At 42.7% G+C, this 26,403-nt stretch overlaps 1 protein-coding gene across 2 annotated transcripts in view; it reads left to right on the top strand.

Annotated features, from left to right (window-relative positions):
• The window catches only part of LOC308318860 (receptor-type tyrosine-protein phosphatase U), a 169,348-nt gene that overhangs the window by 40,838 nt on the left and 102,107 nt on the right, over positions 1-26,403 (top strand). For both annotated transcript variants that reach the window (XM_080768546.1, XM_080768545.1), the window contains exon 2: positions 6,001-6,132. In XM_080768546.1, coding sequence (XP_080624672.1) covers positions 6,001-6,132 — 132 coding nt within the window. The remainder of the gene's footprint in view (positions 1-6,000; positions 6,133-26,403) is intronic.

Raw genomic sequence — 26,403 nt, 5'->3', positions numbered from 1 at the left:
CATTTTTCCAATCCCATTCTTGGCCCCTCCACCTCCCTTCTGTGTGACTGGGACCCCTTAGTGGCCACCAGGGGTGAGTTATTAGTGCCCAAGGAGGCAGAGAAATGATTTCATTGCGTATTCAGGTGCAGGGATGGATGGCTTTCGGAGACAGTCGAGGGAGTGCTGGGGTGGAGAGCCTCTGTTGAGAATAAATATACCTGTCTCCTGCTGATGCATGGGGCTCGCACGCACAGCAATGCAAATCAACCAGGTTCTCCCAGGCTAAAAGTGGCTTCCAGCATTACTCACCCGTTCCCAGCTGGATCCAGCCTACAGACGTACCAGATTTAGATGAGGCTGTCTGTGTGGAGCAATGCACTCTACAGTGTCTTCCATACAGAAGCACCAAGCAGTGACTTTGGGTTCTTGGGCGTTGATAATGTGAGACGCGGCAGCGGCTCGCCTCGCCGGATTTCCCAGGTGACTCCCGCTGTTCATTACCCTGCCTGACTGCCACATAATTAGGATGCATATTGAGGCGGGCAGGGAAGGGGAAAAAAAGATCAGACTAGGGCTGTAAAATAATTTGCATGCCATCGATGACCATAATTTGTGATGTTATAATTAAAATTACAATTATTTTATTCAAGCTGTGTGTGTGTGTGTGTGTGTGTGTGTGTGTGTGTGTGTGTGTGTGTGTGTGTGTGTGTGTGTAAAGATCAAGCAGTATCATAATATACACAATAGAGGGTGGCACAAACCTACTTTTCTGGCCTTGATAGCTCATAATCTCATAACCTCATCTCATGTGAGCCCACACCATCTATTGGCACAATGGACAGTCTTAACACCACGTCCCGTGTTTTATGATTCTTATCTTCCCAATTAAATATTGTTTCATGGGGTTTATATGGTAATATTTTTCAAGTTACTTAACATCGAACAAAACCGTCGTTCTACATGAAGTATAAATTGACTGTACCATACGATATCTCTGAAAACTTAAAGGCATATTGTGGAGACATTGTATCATCTCAATAATATTTATCACGATATCGCCCACCCCTAGTGTGTGTGACTTCATACCTTCCTGAGATTTCATATGGCAGTATTTATTTAAAAATAAACTGTCTCCTGCAATGCTGTGTCTAGTTATATTTCAGAAGCAGAATCAACTTGAATTAATATCACATGATTACAAGTGAAAGAGTGGGTGAACTTATTTATACACAGAACGTGTCAGGAGAGTACAGACAGTCAAATTTACAAATGGAAATTGCAATACATTAGTCACTACTAAAGGCACGGATGCTTCTTGAGCAGGTGGAAAACACAGCATAATACAAACAAATAAAATAAAGAAAATAAACAGCAGGACTCTAAACTCATGTACATGGAGTGATATGGATAGGTATGGGGTTTAAACTCACGGTTTCATGTGATGTGCATGGTTATTGAGACTGTAGGTCGCAGATTACTATGAAAACCTGCAAAACCTGTCCGTCCGTCAGTCGATCCGTCACGCCTCCATATATGGCTGTCAGTCCATCACGCCTCGTGACACATCACGCTCCCATATGGCCGTTTACATAATTATATGAAGATCACGACCCCTACCTCATCAAACCCTGTATAGCCATACATGTAGAAGACTGGATCATCACCTAGATCAGGGGTATAGGCAACCTTTATCAGAAGAGCCATTTTTGGCCCAAAAACGTATTACAATTCTATCTGAAGCCGCTTTAATAAAGCAAACTTTAATTATTTGGGATTTTTCTGGTCTTTCAATATTACATTTTATTGTTTGCTAATTTCTCAAAGCATAGTATACTGTACCAGTAAGCCAGCAGCATTGGTGGTGAAAGAATAACTTTATGCCTCCTACAAATTCAATAATAAATTATGATTAAATGTTAAAAAAGAAAAGAAAAAGAAAACCTCTTATTCCTTTTCATACTTCTTTGCCGTAGCAACTTGGAGCCACGGGAGAGGGCCTATAAGAGCCACATGTGGCTCTAGAGCCGCAGGTTGCCTACCCCTGACCCTTAGACCTCCAATTCTCCATATATGGATAATGGAGCTGACCTGTTCTGACATTCCATATGTTGATCCTCCCCACCCGTCCTTCCTTTTCGATGTCTCTTTTTTGACTGATATATGTCCATTCAAACTAGATGGGCCCGCCCCAAAGTTATTAGTGCAGCCACGCCCAGCAGCTGGCGAAAACTAGAGTTCTCAACAAGCCCGAAAATGAAGGCCCGGCCCTACCTGGGCTCTCTTCAAGAGAGTAAGAGTTCTGATTAAATGCACATATTAAAGTAGAGCACCTCTCACAGAATAACACACGTGCACACACACCTGGGGGCTGTTAAACCAATTGCCAACTCCTGCTACATTTTTATTTGATGGCAATTCTTCCGTCAGAGCCTCTGAACTATGTTTATTTGTGCCTTCTGGGGAAAGGACTAGAAGGTTTCTGACATGATTTCAGATTCTGTTAAGTTTGCAGGGTATATATCTGCTGATCTGTTGATGCTTAGTTTATTTTTCACAAGATGAAAAAGACCTGATGTGTCGTCATGCTGAAGTGGTTGTTGATTTGAGGCAGGGCAACATAGCAAACAACATTCTGCGGTCTAATGTATTAGTCTTATTCATCTGTAATATTGCTAAACTAGGAACTGGGTGGCAGTCAAATCTGGAGTGTTGATCTAAAGGCCTGTTGATACTCCAGTTTTAGGTGAAAAGGTGACCACAAAAAACTACAACATGAAATCACACCATGGTGATTTGCGCGTCTTACTGGTTAAGTATGCCTCATTTGCCTGATGGGTGGCACTCCTAACACTGTGTTTCATTGTGTTCTCACATACATTACTGTACATATACAGTCCGACTCCATACATATTGTATACAGTATATACTTCTCAAGTAGCCTTCAGCCATGTGAAATGGTTTTACATGGCAATATCTCAGCCATGACTTTTGGACACATTATCACATTATACTGTATAATATTCAGAAGAATGTCTGCCTTCACTGTGCGTTGACACAGTGATTTCAGGGGAAATAGTGAATATTGGTGCAGCGAGTGCTCCTTTCTTTGTCCTGACAGATGAGCCATGTCTATCCTGACGTTCCTGGTAAGCCCTGGCCTGGGCTCCCATGCAGCGCTCGGCTCTCATTTCCTGCTCCTGGGTGATGAGTCTTTGTAGGCCAGAGTCTGCAGGCTTCATTGACAGAAGCAGCAGGGAATTATATAGTGGCAGAGTGCTTGGATGTGTCAGGACTCATATCTCTGGCAGTTCTATTAGAAATAGATCCAGTGCAGATCAATTAACCTTTGACCCCTGGCATTACATCCACGTAGTAACTGCTCAGCATGAGTGATACATCAAAGCCCAGAGGGAGAGTGTCCCCCCCCCCCTCCCTGCTGGTTGGCTGCATATTGTTCTCACCCAGTCGACTGAGGTCACATGATGTCGAGGGAACTGTGGTGTCTCATCCTGCAGTCACGTGACGTGTAAAGGTGACTCTCCAAACCAAAGCGACTGTTTCCATCTCCAACAGACATGCAGCAGACTAGAATTTAGTTAAGCACAAACCAGTCGACCGATGGAACATTGTTTTTGCCCATACAAAGTAGCATGCAGCGTTGCCAGGTCTGCTTATTATAAATTATTTTGGGCTTTTCCCCCCTGTAAAGTCATAGTTGCGAGTTGCTTTTGTTTGGGCTTGTTTCTGAAGTGTAGTTGGTTATTTGGTCTTGCTTTCAAGGATATTTTTTTGAAATAGCTGATGTAATAGGGGTGGAACTCGTTGCTTCTTTTGGGCTTGTTTTCATAGGTCACCTGGTTGTTTGTTTCACTCACAGAATCTGGCAACACCGGATTCTCATACCAAAACACTCATACCATTTTGGCTAGCTTTGCTTTTGATTTGATCCTTTAGGTATAGGAATTGAGTGTTGAGATTTATAATATCTAGTTCAAAGGTGCGACGCCGACGGGGAAATTTTGTCTGGCATATTAGGCCTGCTTCTACACCAGTAGTCAGCCCTGAAACATGACGGACATTTTGTGTAAAACCTGCTACACCAGTAGCAGACTAGATACTTCCCTGTAGAGTGGACCCACTCTACAGGGAAGTATCTATCCCACTCATCACTACCACACAGATATTGACGGCTACCAAACATGCTCGGTTCGCCGCCCAATTGGCGCCGATTGGGCTCGTTGGAGAGATGGCCTAGAGTGTGGGCAGGATGGGGCTTCCTGAGGGTCCATTGTGCTCCAGTGGATTTACAGTCTGGAGTGAAAGTTCTCAAACTATGATTTGGCATCAAGTGTAGTTGCACATTGACTGCAAAAAGAAAAATCTTTCCCATTGAGTATGTTGTGTTTTCTTGTTTTGAAATGAATTCAAATGTATTATTCTCTTTTTCTATTTAGGTTCTAGCAACAGATAGGGTTGACTATAATGCATGCTTCCATTTACAACTGTGTATAACACTTTTAAACTACATTAACAAAATAAATCAAAATAAGTGTATTCTTTAATTTATTTTTAAAATATGCTTCATGTCACCAAATAATGACCCCTGTGGGTGAATCATGAGCACAGTGTGTCTGCTGGATATCCCATTTACATTTGTTTAATGGCAGATTATCCAAAATAATGAGCACTAATAAAGCCACAGTGCATGGTGGGGGACGGGGGTCACCTTCAGGATGGCTTTATGGTCATTTGTGCTATCATGTTGCGTCCCTCGACAGCGTTGACATGAGTCCTCGTCACGTGAGAGAGGGATTTTTCAAGCTGCCCAATGTTAGTGTGTCATTTTTACACCACTGTGCTAATGTGAGATCAGGCAACAGATTTAGGCAGCAGAGACAACGGCACATTATTCAGCGCAGCTATTAACGCAGCTATTAAACACAATTTGAAAAAGAAAAATCTCTTTTTTTGTGCATGGAATATGGCAGCTTCTAATGTACTATAATCATCACATTCCTTATGGGTCCCAGCCCTCTGTGAGATATATTGCTATTTGTATGTCACGGGCCTACGTGCATGAGTGTCTTGTTTGCATGTTTATTGGGTGGGATGCTTTCATTTTACAAGAACTTGAGTCAGGGGTATGTACAGCCCATAGTTTGATTAATTGTAAGTCTGAGTGGTGAGCGTGCTGTATGTGCATAACATTGCTTTTGGTGAGAGCATGCCATGTCACTATGGTTGTTTGGTGGCTGGTTATTAATGGGTGTCTGGGTGAAAGGTGGAGTGGGAAATGGATGTGGGTTTGTTGTCTGGGCATCTGTCCCACCAAGGGGATCAGAGGTGAGATCATGGTGGAATTCAGCCTGGATGAGCTACAATCATACACTCACACACAGGCAGAAAGATATCCACAATAACACAGCCAAGGCTATTGTGTCAAGTGAATGTTTCTGAAGAGGGACTGACCGTAGTCAGGACTATAGATAACACGGAGGTCATCATGAGGAAATTACTAGAGGATTGATCCTCTGTGAGAAAATTAATTTTAAGATGTTGGAAAACTTGTTCTGCTAGTAAAGCTAATGGTAACGTCATTTTCATCTAATTCAAATGATCATGATAACAGTTATCTAGTTAGTAAACAACTGAGTAGCTGAACCTGTGGTCTTTCTTATCCAAGAGAGAATAAAAATAAAGGACACATATAAGTGCATACCAACAGGTTTAAATCAGGGGTCATGTGTTTAACTTTTTTTTATTATTATTATAAACACATTGAAACTGAGTCCCTTTTACAAGGGGTTTAACAAGGGTTTTTAGTTTAGGGTTTTAAATTTTAAGTGGTTAGCCAATTACATTGCATGAACTCAAACTTCTGGAGCTTGTTGTAATTGGGTAGTGGTCAAGGAGGACCATCAATTATTAATGCTCTCTGTCTAATAAAGATGATTTCAGCACAGACCAATACAATGTGTCTGGTGCACTAACCACTATTGTTTTTCTGTGTCATCTCAGCGGCTGGCTGCACCTTCGATGAGGATTCAGACCCCAATCTGTGTGACTTCACTCAGGGGGAGGAGGACGACTTTGACTGGCAGCTCTTCCGGACGCACAACACACCTCATGCCAGCGCTGATCTCCTGCGTGGTGAGTGTTCTGACATTAAAGTTTATTTGGCTATTTTTACAGTGTATCCAGTGTATGGGGTTTACGCCCACCATGTTAGTTTAGTGGAAACTCAGATGCTGTCTGAGTTTAAGACATCCACCAATGTGCCTCAGTGTACAATTTACAATGTAAGCATTTAGCAGACACTCTGCATTTAGCAGCTGAATGCATTCATTTGGCTGCGGTGTGGCTGAGAGATTGTGACAGCGCTCAAATCAACCTTGAGATGACCAGCGTCCATTTTTAATTCATCAACATTAATCAAGCAGGCAGCAACCTGGTGGTGTCTGCTTCCTGCTAACCCCCGAGCATCACTTTGATGTTAACCAGTCTCGTCCGGGCTAATGGAAACACACAATTTACTGACACTGTCTGGGAGATGGCATGCATAGTTTATGAGGAGCTCCTCTGCTTCGCTCCGTATTTGCTAACACCCTACCAAGGGAAATTGACAAAAAGCTTCTTGACAGAGATATGTGTGGTTGTGGAGGGGTTGTGGTGGCCTCACCCCTGCACACATCCCAACTGTCCAGGAGAGTGATTAAGATTCTTAACTTCTTCCCTCATAACCAGCCAGTCAGTTAGTCAATGAACTGTGAAAGTTAATTATAAGAGACAGGACCGAACTCATTCTTGCAAAAAACAAAACATGCTAATTTGGTATTGAAACAAAAGATAATGTGGTAACTGATGTGGCAACTTATTGTGGCAGAATAAATAAGTGTGATGCCAAAAATAAATTAGAAATGTCAAATGTGATGTGATTTGGAGGAAAACATGAATGTAACAACATATGGTACACACTATTCAAGAGCGGTTAATTAAATAGACATTTTACTGGGGGATCATGGCGCTTCCCTGAGGAACACCGTGGCTACATGCGTGTGATTCTGACTGGTATACTGTATGTAGGACAGTTCTATCCCCACCCCAGGCTCTGTGCTCATAGAATGTATACCTGGCTTGATAAATGATGATAATCCTGAAACAGTTGGACTGCACCTCTACTTTCTCACCTCTGCATCATCAGCATTCCAGACAGAATCTGCCCACAGCCACCAAGCACACAGGATAATTAATAATTTTCCCTTCAGGTTTAATTAAAGCTTACTGCCTCGTCAGACGACCTTTACAGCATTCTGGGACCTTCATCAGAATGGAAGAACAGGTGGAAATAAGATGCTACAGTATTTTCTCAACATGATGAGGTCACAGTGAGCTGTTTCTGAGAGCCAAGAACTTTTTACCTGTCCTTCAGGCTCAAAGGAGAGGAGAGACCTTTGTTATTTCCATGGGGAAAATTCAGTTCCAGCTTCGCCCTGGAGCTGCAATTCTGATTGTGCTCAGATGGTCATGATGAGTGCTCAGGGGGAAGCTGTTAAGGGTTATCATATATCAATACTTGCACACGTAGACATGGGAGGGCTAGGAGGCGAACCGGTGACCTTCCGATTACCGGGTGACCTCTCTAAGGTATGGCCACTCCTTGAAACATTGTGAATCATCAGTCATGTTATTAATATGATGAACGGTCATAACCCAATAATACATTATACATTAGTGACTCCAGTTGACTTTAAACCATGGCAGGTTTCATTGAGTTACTTTAGTTCGATCTCTTCATGGTATGTCTGCATCAGAATTCTGCTTCTACTGTTTTCTCTCCTAATCCTGCTGTGTTTAATCCGGCCTGCGTCTATTTACAGTGGACCAGTCCACTATTAACTTTCTGTTGCTGAGAAATTGCTATCCAGGGAAGATTAGTAAACACCGCTGAGATAGCAACAGAGCATGGAGCTCCCAGGAGAAATTTTGCACTACATTTCTCATGCGTGGGAAAAAGTGTTAAGACCAAAATAAAAAAGAGGCTAATTCATTACATTGTCAGGGTTTAATTTACTTGACTGGTGCCTGGCTGCTTATGTTTTCATTCCACTAATACCCAATGTCCACACGCTCTGAATGCCCCTGCCGACAGATTCAGTAGCGCAGCTCGGAATCTGTTCTTGAGAGAATACTATCCACTAAGCCAGTGGTTTTCAACCAGTGGTCCGGGGACCACCACTAAATGATGGAGAGTTGGCCGTCATGGGTCCTTATTAGTGTAGTCTAGTCAACACGACGTGGTGTTTGTCGATGCGTACTGACTCTACTGAGGTGTAGTCTAGTCAACACGACGTGGTGTTTGTCGATGCGTACTGAGGTGTAGTCTAGTCAAAACGACGTGGTGTTTGTCGATGCGTACTGAGGTGTAGTCTAGTCAACACGACGTGGTGTTTGTCGATGCGTACTGAGGTGTAGTCTAGTCAACACGACGTGGTGTTTGTCGATGCGTACTGAGGTGTAGTCTAGTCAAAACGACGTGGTGTTTGTCGATGCATACTGAGGTGTAGTCTAGTCAAAACGACGTGGTGTTTGTCGATGCGTACTGAGGTGTAGTCTAGTCAACACAACGTGGTGTTTGTCGATGCGTACTGAGGTGTAGTCTAGTCAAAACGACGTGGTGTTTGTCGATGCATACTGAGGTGTAGTCTAGTCAAAACGACGTGGTGTTTGTCGATGCGTACTGAGGTGTAGTCTAGTCAAAACGACGTGGTGTTTGTCGATGCGTACTGAGGTGTAGTCTAGTCAACACGACGTGGTGTTTGTCGATGCGTACTGAGGTGTAGTCTAGTCAAAACGACGTGGTGTTTGTCGATGCGTACTGAGGTGTAGTCTAGTCAAAACGACGTGGTGTTTGTCGATGCGTACTGAGGTGGAGTGTTCGCCTGTCCGGCACAGCAGCCAGAGGGGCACTGCTGACATGGAGGAGAGAACACACCCCCAGTGCCCACAGCGTCCCCAGCTGGAATCAAACCCAGGACCTTCTAGCTGTGAGGCGACACTATAGCTGAATATAGGAGGGGCTAGCGCCCCTCAAAAAGTACAGGCTCTCCAGTCTCACTCAAACTGTGGAATTGCTTTGCGGTCATGCTGCCATGCAGATCAGTGCCTTTGTGATGATGTTATGGAAATAATGATATTATCAAGCAGCAAAACTAGTTTTAAGAAAGTGGAATGATTTGTAGAGAGGCCTGGTAAATAAAACACTCTGCAGAGCTTTATCTTGTTTTCCCAGGCTTTGGAAGAATGATGTGTAAATATCAGCCTTCATTGGCTGCCTATAGTTAACCAACCTGTATATTAGAAAGCCTAAGCCCTCCTCACCTGTTTAAAATGGAAATAATGTGTTCTCCCTGAAATAATGAGATAACGGGCTACTCAGGGCTACTGGCGTCCGTTGGAACCTGACTGGTGCCCCGGTACCATCTGGATGTTGAGCACACTACAGTAAGTAGTAACTATAACAATATGTTATAGTTACTACTGTGAAGTGTGTAGTGTACTTGTACATCAAGCTGCCTCACGCTCATAGACTGTAAAAAAAATATGGATAAAGCGTTCTCCGGGTCTGATATGGACGTAAAATGAAGCCTGTCAGTCCTTGAATTGTAAATCGCCGTCTTTCTAGATCCGTTTGGGCATGACATTGGAAATGAGACTTTAAACTAGTGACTGGAAGCAGAAAGTATTCATGACCATGTTTATTAAGGTAATACAGTCTAGGTGAAGTTGGGCCCAAATACATGGATCTCTATGGAGCTATGGGGTTTTTTGAGCCCAATGACAGCGCCACAACAGGCCATTATATGAATTTTCAGGAAATCCCGATTTCCTTAGTGGCTTCACAAAATATCTGCTCACGCTACAGAAACAGGATATAGGCTCCTGCCTATGGGCCTCATGGCTCTACTTACGTACTATAACAATTAATATATGTAAAGTTGCACCACTCAGTTCTTACAATGGTGCAGACTTAGAGTGCCATAGAAAAAGAGAAGGTCATGTCAGTGACTCATGTCAGTGACTCATGTGAAAAACACCAGTCAACGGGGGTTAAAGATTAATTAATTAACACAATACTGCCCAGCCCTCAATGCCTAGAGCGTGGCACCAGTGCATATTTTACAAATCAGCATGTCTATACATCATATTATTATATATCGCACCATAATAATATGCATTCATATCTAATGTTTATTTAATCATTCATTCCTAACATGTTCATGAATTACTTCAAAATAATGAATACAGGCTGTAATTATAACTTAACTTCATGGTCATCATGTAAACAATCAGTTTAAAATGCATTAATTCAATCACCATTGCCTTCATCACCATCTTAATAACACAATATACAAACTACTATAAATGCACCACGTCTCTGTCTGTCTGTCTGTCTGCGTGTGTGTGTGTGTGTGTGTGTGTGTGTGTGTGTGTGTGTGTGTGTGTGTGTGTGTGTGTGTACTGTTGTAATGCACGTAACTCGAGAACTGTTGGCACTGCACACCGCACAGGGAGTGCAGTGCCAGGTATCGAGTCTGTCGGACCCACGGTTCGCCAGAACCACCACAAAAGGCTCTGGTCAGGCTCTGCCAGTGGCCCTAATGAGGCCAACTCCTTTCACCTGGGCAAGGCTCTGCCAGTGGGCCTTATGAGGCCAACTTATTTCACCTGTGAAATTTCCAGCCTCTGCCTCAGCCAATTGAGGCTCAACTAATCAGGCTCTGCCAGTGGGCCGAATTGATTGCCACAACACTTTTCAGTTTGCAGTCTTCACACACAGGCACATACACAGATCTCCATGTGGGACACCGGCTGACAGTTAAAACGAGTGCTATGACAACGTATATCATTAGGTTCCCAAGTTGCATCGTTCCCAAGTAGGCCGGTGGCCGACTACGACGGGCACGTATAGGTCTAGTACATTACAACATTTGAAAAAGGCAAGCAAAGTGAAGGTTGGCATAAATAGTCTGTAGATAATATAGAAGATAGCACTGCAGTAGAGTCAGTCTCTGTCCGTCCGTCCGTCAGTCAGTTTTGTTTTCGTCGCATGAGATGTATGCCTTTCCTCTCTCTATTTGGTGCTTTGTGGCAGCTACAGCGTCACTGTAGGCATACTGTATATGTTTCAGTCGTATTCAGTGTGTGTGGCTTCATGCATACACACCATTAATTGAAACGATTCCGTCTGTGTGGTAAACCTTTTGATAAAGACTCCATGTGAATTGTGGCCTCAGTCTCAGCGGTAAACCTTAATATAATGACCCAACAACACATCAGCTTTATGTGAAAGCGTGGTCTGTGCTGCAAGGCTAAAAGCACCCATTGATGAAGTATTAGAGATGATATAACAGGATGTGTAGTTACTCTAGCTGGTCGTGGCCATGCACCTATTCCTAGAGGCATTATAAACCAGCTTTATGTCTTGTTGCCTGAGAGGAATTTCTGTCTAGATTTGGGGGGGACTCATTGGCCCCTGCCAAATAAGAACATTTAGTATTTGGCCCTGTGTAAAAGTGTGAAAGCAAAGTTATCTCAAACACTCATGGACTTCACAGAGTCCTTCAGATGTTTATTTTATTTAGGGTAACAAACCTCAATCTTCAGCCTATCTTTTTTATGCGCTAAAGAAGTGAACATTAATGTGAGTTATGGCAGGCCAGTGGCAGGCATGGTTTCCAGAGCAGGGTAACTATCAGTTACTGATGTGTTTAGTTTACACATTCTTGTACGTGTGTGTGTGTGTGTGTGTGTGTGTGTGTGTGTGTGTGTGTGTGTGTGTGTGTGTGTGTGTGTGTGTGTGTGTGTGTGTGTGTGTGTGTGTGTGTGTGTGTGTGTGTGTGTGTGTGTGTGTGTGTGTGTGTGTGTGTGTGTGTGTGTGTGTGTGTGTGTGTGTGTGTCTTTTTGCTTTGGCAATGTAAACGTATGTTTTCTCATGCCAATTATGCCCTTTGAATTGAATTGTGTGTGTGTGTGTGTGTGGGGGCACGCGCACGCCCGCCTGTGTATCTGTGTATAGCTAGATATGGTAATAGGCCTACAGCCCCTCTGGCTTGTAATTAGTGTCACTTTGCAGGGACAACTAGGGGTCTTTTTTTTTTTACGAGGGAGGTTGTCAGTTTGACAGCATAATTGAAGCTCAGGCAGGTTCATGTTTGTCTTCGCACACATTTGCATATGGAACAGGAGAGTTAGCAGCCTGATTTGATTAAGTTAAAACTTTTCCCCTCAAACACAACTTTGGAATTTATGTTTGAGGTGATTATCTCCACCAGGCTGGAAGACCAGATGGTTTCTATGTGTCTGTGTGTATAAATAAATATGAATAAATAATCTTGGAAACGACAGGACCAATTGGTGTGCACCTTTGCATACATACGTATGTCTTCTTGCAAATTTCCCATTCTTCTTTAAAACAAAAATTATCCCACGATTTTTGTAACTGGGGACAGCCCTGAACTGGAAGCTGATGCTTCCTTCAATGCATGAGGAGGTAAGAAGCTTTGGAACACAGTTCCTGCATTGTGAGGGTACCTGACCTAGGGTACATCATGAAGGCCATTTCGCCAAACCCACCAAGTGTATGGCCACTGATGATGCGGAGGAGAGAACACGGACCCAGCACCCCGGCGGGAATCAAACCCATATTCCCCATTCTTTGAGACACTCATACGGGTATTTCGGGGTGTGGCTGGCCCGACTTGGCCAAATTGAGGCATTTATTGTTTAGGGCTACACAACGCAGCTGCACCATTGGAATTGCATTATGGAACCTACACCTTGTTACATTTTTATTTATTGTTCCGTCCTACAGTGACACTAAGTATTGTAGTGTCGGGTACTGCAAAAACACCAGCAACATAAGAAATAAATACGGAACGCCCAAATTAACTTTTTCCTTGTTCACCAACCATGAAAAGGAATCGGAGAGAAGAGCACTATTCTTTGAGACATGGCCCGGGCATATCCGGGGAGTGTGTATGGACACTCTGTCAGGCCACAAAGTGCCATCTTTTGTTTATACCGAGCTAACGTGCTTGACGCAAGCCCTCCCTGGAGTAAATCCATTTAGGAAGAACTCCTGCACATACTTCTCTCCACATTTCTTTGCTTTATTAATCAACGTTACGTATCGGTCACAGGGACATAGAGACCTTCATCAGACCTGATTCAGAAAGTAATTCATTCATACAAATGTGCCACCATACCATGTGGGAAATCTCTCTGCATGTGCCCTGAGAAAGGGTGTTTTTATTATAATTCTTGTCAATGTAGGATTTTCTACATATTTCTGATATGATATGATAATCAGTGGCAAAGTGTCTCTTTACTCAAGGAAATTAAAGTTCAGAGTTGTGCTCGTTCATTGAAATTCTACATTTAAACTAGGGGCCGGCCGAACATATGATATTTGTTCTTACAGGTCATATTTTGAATTTATATAATTACCTTCTGGCTGACTTAAGCAGGCTCAGCTCTCTAGTGAACACTTGGCTTTCATTGAAAGGTTGAACACTTAGCTTGGGGGGGGGGGGGGGTGTCTCTCGGTAGCGTGAAGCTACTACCATCTGTTTGTTAATGTGATGCCACGTGTCTCCTGGGCTCACACTTGAGAGGGACGATCTGGGAAACGGTGGACGTGCCTTGAGGCACTCACTAAATAATTGTGCACGCACTGCACAGTGTCTACCAAGCAGCCCAAATAACCACTTGAATACACGGAAGTCCTTGAATTGGATTACCCAGATATGTTGGCGCATCCGATGATCGGATTTAATTTGTGACTTTGTCTCGCATCGCTCCGGACATGTAACCGTTTTTGACGAGAGGTAAAGGGTATGCGCTAATGCTAATGATCACTCCTCACAACAGCCCCCTCCTCCCTGATAACTGAGGCTTGTTTGTTTTTTTGTTTTTTTTTATATTTTTTATCCCACGATTTTGTAACCCATTTTTCACCCCTGTGCCAATCATCTACTGTGATCCTGGCCTCTACACACCCTCCGCCAACCTGGGGAGAGCAACGGACTTAACTCATGCTCCCTTCATGCCTGAGTGTCCAAGTTGCTCCTTTACACATGACAGGGGGGAGTTTCCCTGGTTGGACGTAGCGCGTGGAAGGAACACGTTATTCCAACCAGTTCCTTTCCCCTCCATCAGGCGCCCCGGCTGGCCAGGGGGAGGCAGTTTATAACTGAGGCTTGTTACAATGAGAGCCTATGCCTGTGCTACCACCTAGCGGGCAGAAAAAGTGTTAAATCATCCTTAACCTTCAAGTTAAATGTATTCTTTTTTATTTATCCTGCCCTGTCATTTGGCCTTTTTGCCCTAAGTGGCCTTTTCCCCTAAAATGATGAAATTCCAGACCTGCTTGCTTGCCAATTAGTTTTTTTAATGAAGCTTCAGAGGTGAGTGCAGTTACATGGGGGACCTTATTGATGTTTGCTCTATCCTGGCAATCACATGCCATTCGTCAGATACCTTCATCCATTCTGCTACATTCTCTCCACATTTTCACTGACGAGGTAATGGAGCAGCCATTCATTAGACAGCAGGGGTGTGAGCAGAGGATAATTTACACAGTCCATTTGTTACAATAACAGTGATCCCCCATGAGGATCAATAGAGGTTTATTTATCTATGTGTCTGTCTGTCTGTCTGTCTGTCTGTGACTCAGAGACATTCAGAGGGAGGAAGAGAGCGTACGCGTGTGTTTTCTTCCAGTGTAAGGTCTTTATCTATTTCCCTCCTGCAGTGCTATCCTCATTTGCGCACCTCATCTCAGGTACAATCTAATTCTCTGGTATTACCATAATAACTCTTGTCAGCACGACACACCGTCAGGGTAATTGATAAGTAGGCATGGCTTCTGGGTGGAGTCATTTGCATATAATTGTGTTAACTGATATTATAATGAATGGGAAAAGGCCTGATGCAAGCAGAACGGCTGGCCGGAGATGGATGGGTGTTTGAATTATACACAATAAGCAATATATCATCAGGTCTCAGCGGTCCACAATGCTCCAGCCTGTGCTGTGCTGTGGCTGGACTCGCTGGAGTGTGCCTGGCTATAAAGCACTCTGTACATCTGCCAGCTCTTTACTAGCGTCTAATGCCTTGGCTGTTCTCCCGTCCATCGCTCCTCAGTGGCTCCTTATGACATTACCCACCCTGTGAGCTGATGAGCTAGGAAATAGGAAGAAGTGGAAGTAGGTTTTATGAGTGTGAATAAATAGAACATGCAGTGTGATACGTGAAGTGATGGGAGGGGGTTTATTTTTACTTTGCATATTACAGGGATGATTTAAGAGATAACGGTGACAGAGTGATAAAATGTCTGCTCCATAATGTGTCAATATGTTTAGTATTCTGTGCATGTCCATGCTTTTTTAAACCAGAGCTGTGATAATAAGCTTCTCAACCTCCATCAATCTTTATTATTCTCCTATTAATTCACATGATAAGCCTATTGCCTTTATAAATTAGTTTCTTATGAATGGCTTACAGTTACAGTATCTGAAAGTAAAGATGAAAAGGGATGCAATTAGTCACCGACTCGCCTCAGCTCAATAACTCCTCTGTGTTCCAAGTAGCGTTGTACGGGAGCTTGACAGAGCGCTAGACTAAAATAGAAAGGTCACTTCTTATTAGAAGTTTTCTTTTGGCAGAAATTACAGGTCAAGCTTTTGAACTCAGCGTCATGAATTGCAATGACGGGTAGGTTTTTTGAATAGAGCTGAGATGTGTTGAGAGCTGGATGGTTATTAACCCTGGGCAATTTGCCTGCTTTAACTGATGTACTGTATTCTTAAGGAGTGTGCATTCTATCAGCGCTGCAAAAAAACTTTTGAAAACGAATTCACAAAGAGAGGAATGATAAAGTTTGTGTTAATAGGATAGCGTGGATAGCGTAGGATAGATAACTTTAGAAAACTAATTCACAAAGAGAGGAATGATAAAGTTTGTGTTAATAGGATAGCAGTCATAGAAAAACAAACCTAAAAGAAAAGTTGTCCTCTGTGTGAGGATAATTGGCAGCCCCTCGTCCTCATGTCCCTGTGCTGCGTTTTATCAATGTGTCATTCAGACGAAGGCTCAGACACACTCCTCTTCCTCTCCTATGACAGAGCAGAGCAGTTGGATGGGAGATGATGGGAATCAATCCTCCAGCTGTCAGCAGTGAGCAGAGGACAGGAATTGCTCTGAGGAGGTTGTATGTGGGATTAGCCAAGGAGCCTTGCTAGGCTGGACAGAGAGGATGGACAGAGAAATCTTAAATGTAGTGAGTTACTCCGAGCGCTGTAGGATTATTTACAGGATATATTATTTTGCTACTCTGACCATCAGTGTTCTGTACCACTGAGCCCCTGCGTAGCCATGGTAGAAAAAATGAATTATTTCGTCCTGACAAGATATTATCTCGTCCGGACAAGTTCGTTTATTTTTCTTACCATGGCCACTGAAGGCTAGGAACGACACACAGCCACCACTCAGGAAACTACTAAATTACTCACACACTTCTTGATGTCATATTTGTTGTATAATAAGTGTTTTATGTAGGGAAACTGAGTGAAGGACTGATGCTGTGACAATTCCTTTTGTTCATTTTGTGTCACTTTATTGCACTTTTGAAAGCAGCTTACTGAAATATGGAAACCCTGCATACTGTACATTTTATGATGACAGTATAATTATGAAGTTCCAGCTCCCACCACAGTGTGGGACGTCTTCCCTGTCACCTTGCTGAGAGCCAATGGGCTCTGCAGGGAGCAACTGAAAAAAGACATAATCATAACTTCTGAGAAAACTCATATCCTTTTATACTCTGGTGATTATGATGTTTCTCACCGTGAAAATGTGGAAAGTCCAGCTAGTGGGAATGATTACATTCTTAAAGATGGGGCTCTGATGGCCAAGTGGTTAAGCTGATGTCTGGCAGTGTGTCCCGGGTTCAATTCCCAAGCCCAGCGGCAGATTTTCTACGTGTCACTCCCTTATTGTCTCCCCTGTTTCCTGTCTCTCTCCATTGTACTAGCATATATTATAAAGGCAAATAGCACAGAAAACAATCCTTCTTTCCTCTTTATAAACTGTGACCCTGTTCACCTCCTTCAATGGTGGTGGTGTCATATAAAAAATACAATGACGGCATGGAAGCTCTGTACCCGACGACCTGGCTACGCACGCATGCACACAGCCTGGTGGCTTCCGGCCCCTGTGGACACAGCAGTGTGAGAAACAGTGTGCTCTTCTGCTCTATATGCTCATAGCTGCAGACATGTCAGACATGTCTGCCCCTGGCAGGGGAGCCTCTTGTCTGACTTAAATGTCTGTCAATGTGTCTGACCGTCAGCACGACAACGAAGCTACACGATATGTAGCCACTCAGCTGAACCTCTGCAGCGAGACGACTCGCCTCAATCCTTCCTGACTTTTCCTGACATTCTGTTCTCCAACCAGCATTCACTGCCAGATTAAATATCTAAATTTACCACCCAGTGCCAGCCTTTTTCGTATGTCCTTACCTTTTAAAAATCCCAATAGCTTGCAGAAGAATTGGGCTTGTCAATTAGGCACTAATCTTATCCTAATGTGATGAGATGAGATATACTTTATTATTCAAACGTGCTGGCCCATCTTTTTAATTAAATTAGAGGCAGAATTAAAGCAGATATTCCTTCCACATCTCTGGAAGCTTGATTCCAGAAAAGCATGGCCTGTTTAACATTCCTGGATTAGAGCCGTGCAATCTCCTGCTCTGATTAGAGGGCCAGATAACAAAGATTTATTAGCCCAAACACCCTGACAATTAATTAGGGAGTGAGGCCAGCAGACTAATCCTGTTTTCACGGCCTTAACGTGTCTCTAACCCTCCTTAAAGCGCCGAGATCACTAGAGGAACACTTCAAAGCAGCAGCCAGGCTTAAACCACTTCACACTTTCAGAAACAAGTGTATGATTGCTGTAGTTTTAGTTTATGTATTGTGTACAGTATAGTGTGTGTGTGTGTGTGTGCGTGCGTGCGTGTTTGTGTGTGTGTGTGCGCACGCGCGTGCGCATGATTTATATTCTGGAGATAACACAGTTGTTCCCCCCTGCTGATTTCAGGGATTAGCCATAGAGTTATAATGTCTAGAGCCACGGTTCCTAAAGTGGAGCCCGCAGACTCCCAGGGGTCCGCGACTCATAGCCAGGGGGTCCACGAAATAATTCAGATTTTTCTATTTATTATTATTTTTGCCAGTGAATTATGGTTAGGTGTGATTACGTGATCTTACCATGCACAGTAATCCTTAATCATATTCCATATCCATATTCCTTAATCATATTCCATAATTATCCATTCCAATCATATTGAAAAGTTTTAACTCACGCAGTGCCACGTGATGCCTCGAGGCGCATTTCTTTAATGTATCCCGTTGCCACTGACGCCTAATGATGACTTTTGTAATATCAATTAATTCGAGAGCTCAGCTGTGTCTAGTTTCCCTGTGAAAACTCCGGTTTTCATTTCCGCAGAAAAATCGTCTGGCTTATGCTTGCTATGGGACGGAGCATCTTGGAATGTAAATATCTCTGAATCGCTTTTTTGACCAAAATGCAAGCTTGGTTTGTATCCAAACGCTAGTATTTTTCTGATCAAAAGTATGTTGTGGGTGTATTAAATGACAATCGCGGGGCTCAGCGGTTTTCGGCCAAACGCCCTTTCAAAATAAGACTACCTGCCGTTTACAATGAATGGATGGCAATAGCTATGCTCAAAGCCACCACCAAATGGCAGTGAATGAGTTCATACAAATACTTGTAAGGTTGTAAGGTTCAAAGTTACATTTTATTGTCAACAATACCAGTTACAAGTAAAAGGCATGTGAAATTAATTGTGCATTAAAAGCCAACACAACAGCTGCAGTCTACACCATTTACTCTAGTCGGCATACTCTGCACATCTGTGTGTGTGTGTGTGTGTGTGTGTGTGTGTGTGTGTGTGTGTGTGTGTGTGTGTGTGTGTGTGTAACTTGCTGAGAAGAGTTAATGAATGCAGTCAGACAGTCAGGGTTATCCCCACTGCAGCTCACTGTTGTGTTGAGACGGTGCGCACGTTTTTGTGTGCGGCATGTTCTCCTGCTGTCGAATATAATTCATTGCAAACAACAAACGTTGGCCTAGCTACTGTATCTCCCTGTAGCCAACAGAATAAGTTGGTGCATGGAGCTGGGCAAAGATTTTGTGCCATCTTGCAAAACAAACAGAATAGCAACGCTCGCACATTCATCATGTTCTATTTATTGAGGGCAAAAATTACAATGTCAGCATAATAATGACAACAAGCTGAAATTATTTTTTTATAGACAATGAGGACCAATAGGCAAAGATAATCCATAATTACACAATAGAAGTGTGCATGGACGCTCCATAATGGACTCTCCTTATCTAAAAACAATCAGCTAAACAATGACATGTGATTACAAACTGAAATACAATGATTAAAAGCTGAATGACCCATAACTGAAGCAAACACTGACAATAGCAAAATAGAAAATATATATTTAGAAACAATCCATTTTGGCATTTACACAACAAAGATTCTTACAAATCATTTCACAAAAATATTAGAAAAAATGTGTTCTTAGTAAGCCTAAAATTATCTAATCCTCATAGTAGTGTGCACTGATGTTTTTTGGGTTTCAATTAGATCTTGTTGTGGTTTGCCAGAGCTGTTTATTTGTGATGGTATTTAAATTCCCAGGATGTGTCGTAAGCATCTGGTGCAGTTTGTTTGATATTGCTATTGTGGTTCTCCATGTTTCTGCACTGTGGAATAAAATGTACTTGACATTGGAGTTGAAAATGAGGAGTTTATATTATAAAACATTTTATTTTTAGATTGCACAGATTAGATTTCTGGCGCATTTGCAACCAAAATTGTCGCAATTTTTGAGCCTTGCTTGAGAGGAGAATTGCTGCTGTGTGAATATAGTCAACAGAACTTGATATTTTGTAAGAAGATGGCATGTGGGAGTGTAGTACTGCCAGTTCTCACTTACTCCTGATGAGCTCTTAAAACATGAACTGAAAGGTTTTAATATATTTCGCCCGACCCATGGAACACACGATGTGGACATGATGTAAACAACAGATATATGGGGAGGGGAGAGGGTCTCTTCTAACTACCGGATTATTTAAACTGCAATCTTCCGTTCTTTAGTTGAAAATAGCTTGTTTTAACCAAAAACACAATCTGGGAAAAGAAATCCGAGAGTTGGAGTGGACAGGCTGGAATTTTTTTGGATCACACATTTGAAAAAGAAAAATACATCGGTCAAGTGTTGGATTGGAGATGACATCATTTTACGCCAATGGCAGGCAATCTGCCATTGATTGCCAAAGATTGATTGCCAAAGATTATGTCCTTTCCAATCCAGCGCTTCACTACCAAAGACAGTGATTTTTTTGTCCTATGGTCTTTTCAGTGGTTTATGATGGTTATGAATATGGATGCCTCGTGGTTGCTTATCGATCGATAAACTGAAAATTAACCGAAAGTGAAAAAGTCCGCCTCCGTCCGCTTCAGTGTAAACATACTTAAAATGGATTTATCTTGGATTCTTTTCCCAGATTGCGATTTTCATCAAAACAAGCTTTATTCATGGCTCATATCTAAAGTGTTGCTGGTCGCAGTTACAGAAATTATGTTTCAGTTGAATTAAAATAAGATCACAGGACACTTTACACAGCCGTTTTTACTTCTGGTTTACGGCCCGGAACATTTTCCCCTTCAAAATAAGAGTATGCACTGAAAAGAGCGTGGCAAAGGTGGAGGAATGAATGAATGAACCTTCAAAGTGTTAAGCATAGTCCCAGATTGCTAAATGCAGAGCTGTCTGTCTGTCTGGTATGACTGCTGCTGCGGAGCACTTATTAATAAAGACTCTTAATCGACTGGAAGTGCGGATTTAATTCATTTTCTATTGGAATCTGCACCCAGCACACGCCTGAAACTATATAAAACTGTTTGAGTAGAGCGTGCCTTTTCCCCTGAAGTAAATGCAGAGCTGCTCATTGGCTAAAAGTGGAAGTCTGTGATTGTGGTATGGAATGACTAAAGTTTTCCAGGATGAACAAAGGTTTTAAATGGTAAATCCACCAAAATGGATAGCATGACCTGAAATACCACAACACTTTGCCCATTCAACCTTCTTACAATATTTTTTATTTTTCAATATGCAGCTTCCCCAAGTGAACGTAGCTTTGAACAAAATTTAAATGAAAATGGTTCCTCACCTTCATAAAAAATAACTTCAGAACTGCATTCCTCATGGCTCCTTACCTGGCGGCCAGACGGTTGACTCTCTGGCCCCCTTTCTGTGTCTGCGTCCATCTGGCTCCATTGTTGATTGCAACCAGCCTGGCTGATGAACTTCAGCCTGCATGTAGAGGTAGGGAGGGAGTCTCCAGCGAGCAGAGCTTTTTAGAAGTGCTCACTGTCAAGCTCTCTCTCTCTCTCTCTCTCTCTCTCTCTCTCTCTCTCTCTCTCTCTCTCTCTCTCTCTTCTCTCTCTCTATCTGCTGCTTAATGGCCATGCTGCTGTTATTCAGCATCTGACAGTTGATGGTCTCTGATCCTTTTATGAGCACAAGGCACAGATACAAGTACTGACCGACAAAGAGCAAGCTGGAAAGAACTAGGGAATATGGGAATATGAGTCACATAGAGAAGTGTGTTTGTGTGTGTGTGTGTGTGTGTGTGTGTGTGTGTGTGTGTATATATATATATATATATATATATATATATATATATACACACACACACACACACACAGCTGGCTATATTAATGCAATCATGGCGACCCCCTTGAGCGAGCGAGATGAAACGCAAAGCAACAAGCAACTACGCTGCATGCACGCGCACGCATGGTTAAACATTTTTTGTACCATTGCTGGCTGTGCCTCTGTTGTAGAGCTTCACTATAATAGGTGGATATGGTGATCAGTTATTTAAATTAAAACATTCATTCATTCATTCATTCATTTTTTTCTGGAAGAGCTGTGTCCTCAAGTGCCACTCCTCCAATGCACAGAGAGGCACGGTGGATAATGGACTAGAAATTATTCCCTGGGCTCGCGGCTGGCCACGGTAACAATCGATATGAGGTTAAACAAGCACAAAGGCAGAAAAAAAAGTTAGTTAAACAAACATGGGAAAAGAGAAAAGAAAATGCGTCGAAGTCCTCTGTCCTCAAAATACTTCAGCTGTATGGGGTGTTTGTTGTTTAGTTTTTTACGCACCATGGAGAAAAGTGATGCACACTAAAAAGATAATAACCATTTAAGACTTTCAGCCCTCGTCGGTGTAACAAGCTACTACAGTCTAATGCAGCAAAGTGTTGTGGTCTGCGGTTGTTTATGTGCCTGCAGGTCTGAATTTGGAAAGCCATTTTCTCGTTTAATTCTAGTGGCAGTATATTCCTGGTGGTCCTTTATGTCCCCAAACAGCCATCCAGGCAAACATCAGGTGTTCGTTATCCCACAGCAGGTGCTTGTGATCAAACGACAGCCAAAGCCACTTAACAGTGTTTATGTGCCATATTGGTGGATGTTCATGAGGGTTCAGTGAATATTGCATACATCCATCTCTCTGTGTGCTGCAACAAACGGTGTGTATCGTGTCCTTAAACACACTTACGTTCTATTGGCTAAGCTACATATTTTTTTAGATTCTCAATCCGTTAATGCTGTGGCCCGGTGGTTAGAGTGGCTGCTCTGTACAGTAGCTGAATGGTCACAGGTTTGATCCCTGAAACAAACAAGTAATTAGTCATCAAACAAACAAGTGATTAGTGTGTCTGTAATTGTTCTGCAATGTGCTTTAAAATTCCTGAAAGGAGAAGTGCAGTGAACCAGCCAAGAGGCCAAGGTCAGGTGTTAGACGACAGTGTGATGAGTGTGTCTAATTGAGACAGAGCCCGGCGCTCCAAACGGAGATTGACACTTAATCACAAACACATTACACCTCTGGGAATGGGCAAACTGCCCCCCCCCAGCCTCCGACCTGTCATTGTGATGACTCTGCTCCCTATCAATATCCGTCTCAGATTTATGTCATCTGGACCGGGGCTGTGGCCTCGACTCAGCCCCGGGTTTGGCAACCGTCCATCTGTCAGCTTCCCCCAAAGTCCTTCTGTGACGCGGTGGGCAGCAGCCTTCTTTCCACACCACACCCCGCCATGGTGACGAGGTGCAGAATAAGGGTGGTCCTCACTTATGCCCCCATTTTAACTATTTTTTTCCCCCCACGCTAGGTGGCAGAAAAGTGTAGCTAACCTTTGCCAGCCCATCCAGTGATTTCTCCTTATATTCACATCACAAATGACATCCGAACATTGGACAGATGGCGATTACCATGGACAGCACTCGTATTTCCAGAGTTATAAGGCTTTGAAAATCCTACTTTGAACAGAAGTCTATGGGGCCGTGTGCAAAGATCCCATAGCTGGGGGTGACGGAGGCATTGCTTAGCAACCGGACCAATGTTAAAAGCAGATTCTCTGTCTAGCTGCTTCATATGGTGTAAAGGGGGGGAGGGGGGGGTACAAATATGTTCGTACTTAGCTGTTAAATATGCAGATGGAGCTGGAAAACACAGGCGCAGTTTATTGGTTGTTTGGAGTGCTGGAGTGATTTGAAGTGAGATAATTATCAAAAGGCTGTTGTTGACACCTGTCCTGACAGACATGTATGTAATTTATTGGACTATTACTTTTTAGTTATGAAATAGAGGAATGGAATTAAGCGCTGCAGATTAGTGGCTCTTAGATGGGTGCTCTTTGGTGATACAGGTAAAACCATATAGACAAAAGGTATCCTTCCTCCAAGTTGTACTGCTTGTCAAGGTGTAAGTTGCAGACTTGAAAAGAAAAGAAGGGAATCCAAGTCTTTGGTGAAAAAAAATAATAGTTTTATTTCATGAGCAAGGCACAACAGGACCTATGCGTTTCGACCAAAAGGTTTTGCTCATCAAATAAACTATTTAATTTTTTTACCAAAGACGGAGTGCCTTGGATTCCCTTCTTTTCTTTTCAAGTCTGCAACTTACACCTTGACAAGCAGTACAACTTGGAGGAAGGATACCTTTTGTCTATATACTTTTTAGTTATGTTACAGGACCACATTGGAAACAAGTGTTTCATGTTATCCTGTTATGTTATCCTGGGATTAAACTATATTGTGATTTTCCTTGTACTGTATATATTTTATCAAGATCAAATCAAATACACCTATAGACTGTGTATGAGTACATGCACGTGTGGGTGTGTGTATTTGTGTACTGCATTTGTGTAGGGTATAGAGCAGAGAGAGAGAGTGAGAGCAGATTGCATATAGGGTTGTATCGGTCTTATTATACTGATTTATCACCATTGATTCTAAGACATCAAGTTATCTGCCCGAGGCCATGCAATTAAACCTGTAAGACGATGAGTTTGAATGGAGCCATGGAGTACAGTAGTGTGATAATTATTCCGCATTCTTCTATTCCTGGGATAAATAATTTAGAGTAAAATGATTGGAAAAAGCTTCAAGCAGGTGGCATGGATTTCTGTGTTTGGCATCTGCAAATCATTTTCCTCTCATGACCAGCTCATTAGCGGTCTGTACCCTAGATGTCTAAGCCGCGGCTCGTCCTGGCGTTAATATGTGTGCTTGCCCTTGGTGTCCCCGCCAGGCTCTCTGTTTACCACAGGACCATGTCACCATGCTGACATGTTAATGGGATCAGGCACTGATAACAAGCTGCTAATGAAAATCTAATCACACAACTCAACACCCCCCAACCCCACCCCATGAATCACCCCACCCCACTGCTCTGAGTGTCTCACACATGATGATACTCTGTCTGTCTGTCTGTGGGTACATCCAGATATCCACGACAAGGGGCGGCAATATTCCACGAGTGGCAGCAGTCTCTTCCTGGTTTTTAAACAGGAAGAGACATGGAAGGAAGACAATTCCATCTAGCCTGGCTAATTTCCATCCACCAGCTGTTGAAAAACCAGGAATATATCTGGATGTACTCTCTCTCTCTCTCTCTCTCTCCCTCTCCCTCTCCCTCTCTCTCTCTCCCTCTCTCTCTCTCTCTCTCTCTCTCTCTCTCTCTCTCCCTCTCCCCCCGTCTCTCTCTCTCTCTATATATATATTTCTGCCGCACCTCAGTGAGAGACAGACATCAGGATAAATCTCCAGTGTTGACATTAACCACTATTGGAGAGAAATTACAACATTTCTCTCTAGAATTAGAAAGGGGATACAGGTACATTTTGTACCATTTCCTCTGCTTCCTTCAGGGCTGCATAGAGTCAGGAGATAACACAGAAGATTCCAGTAAATTCAGTTTTTCATTTAGTTCTGTAGCAGATAGGTTCATGCAGGGGTCGGTTCATGTTGGATCAGATCATCACTTAAAAATACAACCATGTTTGAGGTACAAAAAAAGCATGCTGGTCGAGTTCATGACTAGTAAGAGGAGCAGGGGTGATCGTGCTTTTGCGGCTGCGGGCCCCAAACTCTGGAACATGCTACCCCTCCATATTAGATCTGCCGAGTCAATTGGGGCTTTTAAATCCCTCCTCAAAACTCATCTGTTCTCCCTCGCCTTTAACTGCACCTATTTTACCTGTATATTGATTTCCTGCTCTGTGCTATGCTCCGTTTCATATTTTATTGTCTCTTTTCATTGTTTTATATTGCTATGCTCTACTCTACTCTACTGTCTTGTTTTACCCTTTTCAGCATTTGGTCAGCTTTGGCTGTTGTAAAGGTGCTATACAAATAAAGTTTGATTTGATTTGATGTACAACTATATGCAGTTACTTTGTACTGGGTATATAGGCAGTATTTTATCTGTACACCGTCACTCTGAGCATGGGAAGATACGGTATGTTTTGGAGACAGCTCTCGGTCATTGTCAGAGATGGGGGCTCTGGAGAGCCACTAAAAGTATCATGTATCTAACTAAATCAACTTCAAGATCAGTAAAGTTAAATATTAACCCATTAACGACGGGACTACCTTTTTGGGTTTTTAAACTTTCAAGACGGGAACCCATTTTATTAATTTTTTTCAGAAAAATATGTCAGGATTTTGAAGGCGTTTTTTAAAAGCATCCTCAAGTCTAAATATGTTAATACAAATGGAATGTACTGTGCCTTCATTTATTTTGAATATAGCTAATGTTGTGGGGGGTGAGATTGGGTGGTCCTTGAGGATTGTTCACAATGTACTATATTTTTTTTAAATCACACCCCTGTGAAGTGAGGGGCGCTCATCGTACATCATCATGAAGTAACATGTCAATTTGCTTGTCCACATA

Source organism: Protomyctophum bolini, assembly GCF_963924005.1.
Source record: "Protomyctophum bolini genome assembly, chromosome: 7".
NCBI classification, from domain to species: Eukaryota; Metazoa; Chordata; class Actinopteri; order Myctophiformes; family Myctophidae; genus Protomyctophum; species Protomyctophum bolini.
This window is presented reverse-complemented; position numbering and strand designations above follow the sequence as displayed.